The sequence below is a fragment of the Grammomys surdaster genome, unplaced genomic scaffold, assembly GCF_004785775.1.
Source record: "Grammomys surdaster isolate TR1022 unplaced genomic scaffold, NIH_TR_1.0 63, whole genome shotgun sequence".
NCBI lineage: Eukaryota > Metazoa > Chordata > Mammalia > Rodentia > Muridae > Grammomys > Grammomys surdaster.
In genome coordinates, this window is record NW_021604565.1 from 28,169,618 (window position 1) to 28,179,617 (window position 10,000).

The 10,000-nt window shown below is 40.6% G+C and overlaps 1 protein-coding gene across 1 annotated transcript in view; it reads left to right on the top strand.

Annotated features, from left to right (window-relative positions):
* Positions 1-6,919, top strand: part of Med30 (mediator complex subunit 30) — an 18,419-nt gene extending 11,500 nt beyond the window's left edge. The window contains exon 4 of the mRNA XM_028767206.1: positions 6,552-6,919. Within this exon, the coding sequence (XP_028623039.1) occupies positions 6,552-6,647 (96 nt within the window). The 3' untranslated portion in view covers positions 6,648-6,919. The remainder of the gene's footprint in view (positions 1-6,551) is intronic.
* The last annotated feature ends 3,081 nt before the right edge of the window (positions 6,920-10,000 follow it).

The window sequence follows — 10,000 nt, forward strand, 5'->3', positions numbered from 1 at the left end:
GAGGGAGGGAGGCAGAAGCAAGCTCTTATTTCTGACCACTTTTCTCTATGTAGGTTTATAACTGTTTTATTGCTGTGAGGAAGAAGAAAAGATAATCTTGCATCCTTTTACCAGAGTATTTTCTAGTGACAAGTATTTTTTTTATAATTCAGCAAATAGGTAGATACACAGATTCCCAAAAGTTTGTCTATTTTGCAGTAAAAGCCTGTTTCCATGTCTGTCTTCTGGTGACTTAACTCAGATTCTATGTACTATAGTTACATTATTGAACTGCAGATTCTTACAAAGAGGGAACAATTTAGATGTCTTAAATTCCCTATTTAAGATCAAACTGTATTTTATGGAAGTTAATTTTTAAAAAGGAATGTGGGGTAGGGAAGGGAGCGTGTATCTTCTTTGGGAAGGGAGTGTGTATCTTCTTTGGGAAGGGAGTGTGTATCTTCTCTTGACAGGCTAGAGAGAGCACCCATCTAATGACCTCCAACTTCCCTGTATTTCTTAGAAGTTCTTTGTCCTGCATTTTTTTTCCTTTTGTGTGCATGTGTATTATGTGCATATATAGCCAGAGATTATGGGTATCTTATCCTATCACTGGCCACTTTAATTTGTGGTTAGTTGGTTGGTTGGCTGGTTGGTTGGTTGGTTGGTTGGTTGGTTGGTTGGTTGGTTTTTCAAGACAGCATTTCTTCAATGTAGTCCAGTCTGTCCTGGAACTCTCTTTGTAGACTATTCTGGACTTGAACTCAGAGGTCTGCCTGCCTCTGCTTCTCAAATACTGGGATTAAAGGTGTGTGCTACCATCCATGGCTTCCACCATAACCCACAGCTTGGCACGTTACCCGGAACAGTTGTTCAGCAAGCCCATGGGACCCACACCTCCATGCTAAGTTTAGAGATGGACACTCCTGACTTACATGGGTGCTTGGGACCCCAGTGCAGATCTTCATACTCACATAGCAAGCGCTTTACCCGCTATATGATGTCCCCAGCCCCTGACCTATTTTTTGAGCACTAGAGAATGAGCTGACCAGAGGCAGAACCAAAAGGGGACTAAGGCTTGATTCACTTAAATTTCGAACCAGAAATATGAGAATAAAACTCATTGCTAAACAGCAGGTAGATTGGAAGGATGTCCAGGTCAGGGGACAATTTGGAGGTATGGGTTCTCGCCACCATGTAGACCAGGAATCAAATTCAGGTCCTTGGACTACATCTTCAACACACAAGGTCCTATCAGGTACTTACCTGAACTGTAGCAGCTTGTAACACTAGAACATGCAAAATATTTATTACCTGTTATAGTATGAAACATGAAAATGAGTACTCTGAAATAATAGCCATGTCTGGTTTTAAGGCAGAAAGGCAGCATCAAAGAATGCAGCAGAGAAACAGAAAGACAGGGTTTGAAATGAGTGCCAAGGAGTTTTAGTTCTGTTTCTGAGGGTTTTTAAAGTTTTCTCTTGAGTATATTTGTAACTTTTTCTTTTAATATTCAAGTATCTGTGCACCTACTGTATGCCAAGTGCTGCTGACTGCGAAAGTCCTGCCATGCAGTGCTTGGTGTGCCCTCCTGTGCATGATAGATGTATGGATGGGAAAGTAAGACTCTAAAGGAAGTAGCACGGCTTTCCGTGCCCCTGGCATGGTTAGGGAAATATTTAAACAAAGAAGAATATTGTGCCGTATTTTAATACATTGGCATTTAAATTAAATAATACTCCAGTAACAACATCTTAAAAATATGTCCAGAACATCATTATACCACATGGTCTTTATTCCATATAAACAGAATAGTAGTCTTAAACTTCCGGTTTTCTCTGGCTGCTTGTTTTCAGATGTTGTGTTATGTACCAGAGACTGCAGAACAGCAGGCTGACTTTGGTGAGTCTAGTTGCTATGGCATCTGCTCCCAGCCCCATCATCCTGCTAGGAAACCTTGGGCCGTGCACTTGGTCCTCAGGATTTGATGGAAATCATCAGTAAGGGAGATGACCTAGTTTATATGGCCTTGTAATAGTTAGGTTTTATTTTATTACTTATTTATTATAGTTTTATTTTAATATTTCACTGTTTGCATCATGTTTTTGAGATCCTTAAGCCCTGTTTCCAAAGCAGAGGAGGAATTCTTGAGACTATCTGTTTTGAAAACATCAGAATTTTCATTTTGCTTAAAAGTGCTCTGTTGATGGGAAATGAAATTGGTAGAGGAACTGGGTAGTATCGAAGGATTGACATGTAATTGAGTCCAAGCATTTGGAAGCGAAAGCAGTTTTTGTCAAGTGTCACAGCCTTTATATGAATATTAAATTACATGGTATGACTTAGCATAAACATACTTTGTAAGAATCCACACTGCTTACATGCTCACCTGTTAATGGAACAAATTATGCACAGCTGATGGATTTTGAAAATAGCAGCTGTCAGCCTCTGTTAAAATCAATCAGTGGCAAGGCTGTATATATTAAATCTTATATCATGTCATGAAAATGTATTTACAACTTAACCACTAATAAGCTAACTGTCAGTTTCACTGGTGACAGTCTCATGGCATGTTTTGACTCCAGATATTTTACTTGTGAGTTACATATTTAATTACAGCTTGGTCATTTTTTAGTAAAACTATCCAAATACTTTGTATTACACTTAATAAAAAAAGAAAGTATTGCCGAGATTCTAGTGTTAGCTAGGAAATACCTTTCATTCTTTGGTACACCTTATTTTTAGGAATTACTGTGAGTAGCATATCAAAGGTCATTTACAAATGAATATTATTGAAATAGTCTTAGTGATGGTGCCATCGAGGGAGCCCTCTACAAATGCTTTCTGGATACTGGTTGTCATAAATTCTGTTTTTAACTACCCAAGAACACGACTATTTCTTACAGTTGCTCCTTAGTTTTTATTGACAACGTGAAGTCTGGGCTTGATCATCAAACTTAGTCTTAGATGGTTCTTGGATGTTTCTGAAACTCAGGTCCATGCTCCTGCCCGCTTTGAGCATCACATGTGCAGGCAGCCCTGCGTCTCATTGGCATTGTATGTTTTGCCCTTCAAGACTGAACGGTCTTCATTATCCATTAGCCCAGCCAAGTTCTTTCACTCTGCTCACCACCTGCTTTTGGAGATGCCAGGCAGATACTTTTGTTTGCTGACCTTTTCTGTCAGAGGCGGGCTCTGCCTTTTGAATGGCCTTATTCTCTACTGGCCTTACTGGATATAGTCTGCCTGTGTCTTCCTCGTACTTGATGCTGACGTCCTGAACTTCTCAAAGGTATCACATTCAAGATAATGTTATGACTTATTGGTTCAAATTACTATAATTACTATTATTATTATTATTATCATCACCAAGGGTCCCATAATGTAACGCTGGCTGTGTTGAACTCAGTGTGTAAGTGAAGCTGGCCTCAGACTTGGCAGCAGTTACCCTGCTTCAGCATCTCAGATGTCGGGAATGCAGATGTGAGCTACTATGGTCCATTTTCAAAATTAGATATTGTTTTAAATATCGACTCATATTCCTGTTCATCTTGTATTCTTTCTCAATAGCTCTTCCTTACATAGCTCCTGAAAAGTTGGAATTAAAAAGGAAACCATGGTAGCCAAAGTATTTCACAGCTAGAAGTGATGATTCAGTGATGTTCCATACCCCTGAGTGACTATAAAGAGCAGCACCTTGAAGCATTGTGTAGCCATGTGTTAGGTTACTAACTCAAACTAGTATTTTTCAGTCCCAAGTCTGTTAGGCTGACTATCACTTTATATGTGGCTGTACTTTATGTGTGGCTGGCAGGTACCTTAAGTCTGTAGTCCATTCATATGTGAGAAAACTGAGGGAACAGTGTACTGTGGGATCACATTACAGGTTACAGAGCTAAAGGCTTCAACAGAGATTGCAAGCCTACCAGCCTAACACATACTTGGTGTCCATCCAGGTGGTGTGTCCCTGTCTTGGTCAGAGGAATATAGCTTCCTCTGTCCCAGAATGTGGTTGATTTTATTAGCTAGTGTACATGTCACTCTCCTAACTGACTACTGCATAGTCTCAGTGAGATGGGTCATCTGTAAACCTGGTCCAAGAGACTCGATATATCAGTCCTCCTCCCAGAGATCCTTTGAAGTCCTCAGAGTCAAGACTGGATGCTGTGCAGCCGGATGTTTCTCTGAGTCTTGTGCTAACCTATTTTCAAACATGAATTTAGTCAGTATTACTAGTGTCATTAAAGTGTCTGTAATTGCTTCTGTTTCCTAGGGAAAGTGTTTAATGTTCCCTTTAGTGACCTTCTTCCTGTTTGTGACTTCAGAATCTAGATACAAGTAATAAAAGCAGTTCCCTTAATCTTCACTAGCTTTTTAATGAAGTAACAAGTCTTTAGTCCTCTTCCCAGTATACATGTAATAGTTTACCTGAAATTAAATAGAGGCAATTAAATAGAGTACTTTAAAAATAATCTAATTAAAATATTGTATCTTTGAATTTAACGTTTCCCAAGTGTTCCTGAATAATTATTATAATAATTGGCGAGGATGCTAACCAGAATCTCTCTTTGTATCACGTGTTACCTAAGCTGATATTTATCACATAGAACTTGAAGAAAGGATTTCTAAGATACCTGTGAACTGTACACTTGTGGTGCCCAGTTACAGAGAGGCAAGAGCATGTGGGAAGTGTGCATAAATCTTAGCGTGGGGAGCCTTCCTTGTCACTAGGCCACTTTCCTCTCCTCTCTAGAGATAGGAGTAGGCTGTGCCTCATCTTAGGATGGGAAATCCTGCTACATTTCTGGAAGACTAAGTTTGCATTGGCCATTGCATTTTATCATACTTTATGTTTTTTATGTCGATAGCTTACATTCTGTGCCTATCATGAACATGTGTCAAATGTTTACTTTCGTGTCAGGCAACTGTAATATTTTAGGCAAATGAAACCATTTGGTTCTGCCATGAACTCTTGTGAGTAGACTCAGTGATGACCTGCATGCTCTGGGTATGAGGTGAAACAATTTGGCCAGTGTCCTCCATTTATAATTGATAAACAGCTGAGCCTCTGAGCACACATAGTGTCTAGATAGACAGAATAGAGTTAACCATTATGTTCCACGCCCTTATAGCATCTAAATAGTAGTTTTATTAAAACTAATGTGTCACTGTCAGGCTGCATGTCTGCCTCGCTACTGGGGTGCAGACAAGTCACACACGGGAGGCAGAGCACAGTCTGACAGGAGTCCCAACCCTTGTCCGTCCAGGTGAGAGACTGGGATAGATGCTGTAGTTCTCAGTCTCCTATGTACCCAGACCATGTTCCCACGGGGACCTCAGGAGTTGAGAATGGAGGCCACAGGTTTGCGCTTCCCCTGCACACCAGGCAAGAAGGGGATGGCAGAACCCAGGATGGAGCAGATTCTGTTCTGGTTCTGAGTGAGTGCTGAGAGTACTGAGGGTCTGAGAGAAGGCCTTCTCTGGGAGATGTAGGCACAGCTCTTTAGGAGAACAGCCTTCTCCTACAGCGATCCTTGATGAAAGAGATGCAAACTCTTATTTTATGGCAGATGTGAATGCATACTTCTTATTCAGGGTGAACCAGGGATTAAATACATCTTTCAGAAAGGAATGCCCAGGAAGGGAAGCTCGTTGGCTAAACACTCAAGGCCTATCTACATACATCCGCATGGAGAACTCCAGGTTTTTATTCTATGTGACTGGTTGTCATGGTCCTCTCTCAGAGGGATGTCATGGTTACATGTTCCAAGACAGGTAGAGCTTGGCAGAGAGCTGACTCCGTGCCTACCTTTCTGTTGTCAATTCTGAGATTCTTCGGGGGTTTGAGCCTGCTTCAACCTCACCAGTTCTTTTGTCTGGTAGCACGGTCTACTACCCCATATGTCACATATTTTATGAGGGAATGGGAGCAAGTGGCAGAGGCCTCTGTGGATCTGAGTTAGAAAGCAGGGTATCTGGCAGAGACTGAGATCAGAACAGGGTAGAAACTGATGCTTTGAATGAGAATGGTTCCCATAGGCTCATGAAAGTCAGTCCTTGGACCCTACTTGGTAAAACTGTGTGGGCAGTTGGCCTTGTTGGAAGAGTCGTGACAGGAAGGATGAGCCTTGAGGGTTCAAAAGACTCATGGCACTTCTAGTGTCTCTCTGTCTCTCTTCCCTCCCTCCCTCCCTCCCTTCCTCCCTTAGTCTACCCTCCCTCCCCCCTCCCTCTTCCCCCTCCCCTTTTCTGCCTGGAGTGGCTGTTTCAGGAAGTGAGCAGTCAGTTCCAGCTACAGCAACATGTCTGCTTCCCTGCTGCCATGCCCCGTACCATGTCAGCACGGATTCTAACCCTCTGTCAGCCCGTGCAAACTCCTGTAAGTTGCCTTAGTCATGATGTCTTAGCTCAGCAATACAGAAGTAACTAGGATGGAGACCTTTTGTTTTACAGAACATTGGGTTAGCTTCTGCCTGGATCACTAGGGTCCTAACTTGCTACACTTTAGTCTTCTAACTTTATGGTCTGTATATTTCACATCACATTGTTGGTTAATCCTTTTGTTTTCACAGAAACTCAAACAGAAGAATCAACAGCTGAAGCAGATTATGGATCAATTACGGAATCTCATCTGGGACATAAATGCCATGTTGGCAATGAGGAACTAAACTGATATTTAAATCTCCTGCTCTACTCACGTGATATGATTGGTTTTTTCCGCCCTCTTGAGTATTCCTCCCTCTGAAAAAGATTATTTATGTCTTTATTTTAACAGCTAGCACTGAAGTTTCTGTTTTCACTTTAAAGTATTTACTAGCTTTTTGTTTAATACTGTGGATTTTATGAAAGATTATTGTAATACCTTTGATAGGGTGTGAGTTTTGGTTAATCTTCATAAATTGAATAAATTTTAAAAATACAAATAAAAATGTAAACATAACTGACTTGCTTGTTTCAGTTACCCTTTTCAAAGGCAAGTAAAGTATAAATATTTTAGCATATTAAGAATACCAAAGTTTTTCTCTGAAGGAAATTATTTAAAATAAAAAATATATTGCCTCATTTTTTAAAATTCAATTTGACTTTCAAACCAGTTAAAATAAGAAAACAGTGTTATTCTAAAATTACTTTTATCATGTTCGTAAGTGTTTTTCTGAATTGAAGTGAGAGAGACGATTTGAAGGTACAAATTGGTTGCAGATACAAGCTTAGCTGAACCCTGCCTTGGGCCCAATAGCAGGCGCCTTGACTATCAGAGATCCCGGTCCTGAGTGTGTTTAGAAGCAGTGCATTTTAAAGAACTCTTATCTAGACTATTCTTTAGGACAGTCGTTCTCAACCTTCCTAATGTTGTGACCTCTTAATGCAGTTCGTCATATTGTGGCGACCCCCAATTATATAATTATTTTCATTGCTACTTGATAACTATAATTTTGCTACTGTTACGAATTGTAATGTAGTTATCTAATATGCAAATAGTCTTAAGGAACTCCTGTGAAAGGGTCATTCAACCCCCAAAGGGGGCTCAACACACAGGTTAACAATTGCTTTTTAGGATAGTACTTTTTCAGTCTACAGGTCTGTCTGTGGTACGCTTTCCAGCCTGAGTCACAAATGCCTACCTATCCTGACGTGACTGAAAATCCTGCTATTTGGCTCTTGCTTGTGGATTAAGTTTCACCAAAAGGTTACAAAAGAAACTGACCAGCTACCTCTGAGAAAGGGAACAGGGGTGGTCCACGTGAGTTCAGAGTGTGCTGACCTTTCATAGTCTACACTTTTGCACCTTCTCAGTGTTCTAGCCTGTGCAGATATGACCTGATCAAAACTGCATTTCACGCTGAGCTATGCAGATTGCCAGCAGTAGCAGTGGCAGAGGCCAAGAAGACGTAAGTTTACCTTTGCTGATGCAGTTCTGAGCAAACCTGCTGTTGGTGAGAACCATAGAGAAAGCTCTGCATAGCTGCAACAGAGCAAAAGCAACTGTATGAACCTGTGACACAGAGAAGAATGTAGTACAAAGGCCTAGCATAGCGTGGTACTCCACAGGATCTATGGATAGTACAGTTTGTTAAGATACACAGGATTTCTGTAGGTTTTCATACATAGCATAGACTGTGTGGCATTTACCATTGTGACCTTAGTGTACTATTATACAATTGTTGATAATGAGGCGTGCATGCATAGAGAATAGTATTAACCAGAGCTCCACTTGACTTGGACTAAACACATACCTCTCTTCAAACAAAACACTTGGCCATCTGAAACCACACTTGTACATATTCTCTCTGAACAGTTTACACAGCAACCTGTTAACAGCATAGGATCCCTACTTCACTACTCTCTGAATAATGGAGGGCATTTCTCATCCCTTTAATGGCCATCTTACTTAGACTCTTCAGTTATACCAATAAGGTAGAGGTAGACAGATCTGGCTTAGAATAAAAAGGCCTAAGTAGTCGAATACTCAGGGCCCTTGAGTGTCTTCACTCACAGTGTACTCTGGGGAATTCTGTTACTTACCTTTGAATAAACTTTCCTTGCTCCTTTGTAATCTGTGTCAGATTTTTATTTCGTTCTTGAATAAGATGCCAAGAACCAAGAAATACATGTCCCATATTGACCACTGGTAATAATGGCACTTGCTAGTGTAGAGTTTTATTCCTGATGACCATTATGGTAGTAAAAAGTTGTAACCTAGGGTTTGAGTATTTTAAGTATCTCACTCAGCCCCTTTGATCATCCACAGTGCCACAAAACCCTTCTCAGAAAGGCTGTGGGCCTTGAATATAGAGAGAATATATCTAATAGAGCAAAAATGAGTGTGGTTACACTGCTGTAGAGCTATAGCCCCAAGTTTTGGGCAGCTGCGCATTCTCCCTCTCAAAACTGGGGCTACTCACTGTCAAGTTCCTGTGTGTGACTGATGGCTATTATAAATGAAGATCTCACCAGCTGTCTAGTTACCCTTTTCTGGAGAGAACACACTAATAGATAAAAGTGCAAAGAAAAGTGTCTCTACTGTACTATGTGTCCCTGGGCAGGATAGGTGTTCTCTCACCTGTGAGCTGATGTATGAGATTGGTTGATGTTATATGCTAGTTAGACTTTTACTTGCAGCGTTTAGAGACTCAGTTCAAAACCGATTAAGCCTACAAAACAGATTGACTAGTTTGTACAATGACAAAGGATGTGAGAGAAGAGCTCGTGGAACAGCAATAACACCATGAACACAAAAGCTGCAATAGCTAAAGCACCAGTGGTCCAGCCCAGCGGATGCCTCCGAGATGTCTGAGATTCCTACTTACGTCTGTTCCATTCTCTTTCAGCAAAGACAGGAATCCTCCAAATGGAAAGGTGCTCCTCTATGGGCTGGATATGGTCTTCTCTGTATTCTGATGATAAAGGTTGAGGAGCTTATTCACTCCTAAGTTGAAAGTCCTCACCATAGACTCAGATGCTTGGGTATTAAAAATCAACAAATGGGTCTGATATGTATATGGTACTACAATTGAACTAACCCATGTTATAAATCCATCTGTAGCGGGACTTGGGTTTAGATGTCATAGAAAAACACACTGTTTAGGGAACAAGGATTACAGAAGAACAGAAGACCAAACAGATATTTTGCATAAAAAGAAACTGCTAACTCCAAGTAGTGATATTCTGCATTCATTCTAATACCCTCTCAGAAATGATAATGGAAGTTATTTAACCTTCCAAGCCCCCCAAACATTAACAGAACACCAAATGCATTCTTCACCACGAAGAGGAAGTGTCTTAGCCTCTTTTTTTTCTTTTTTTCTTTTTTTTTTTTTTGTAGACTTGTGGACTGACATTTTGCGCTGCAGCTGTTTTCTTTGCAGCTGTTTCGGTTTATTACAGTTCAAACTTGTCAGGTGGGTTAAAGCATGGACAGATAGGATAGAGTTAAGAAAAACTGAAAGTTGCAGTAAGGACATTATCTGTAAATCACTTGGCAACCTCCGGCCTTGATCGTTCAGACATTACATCCCATGGC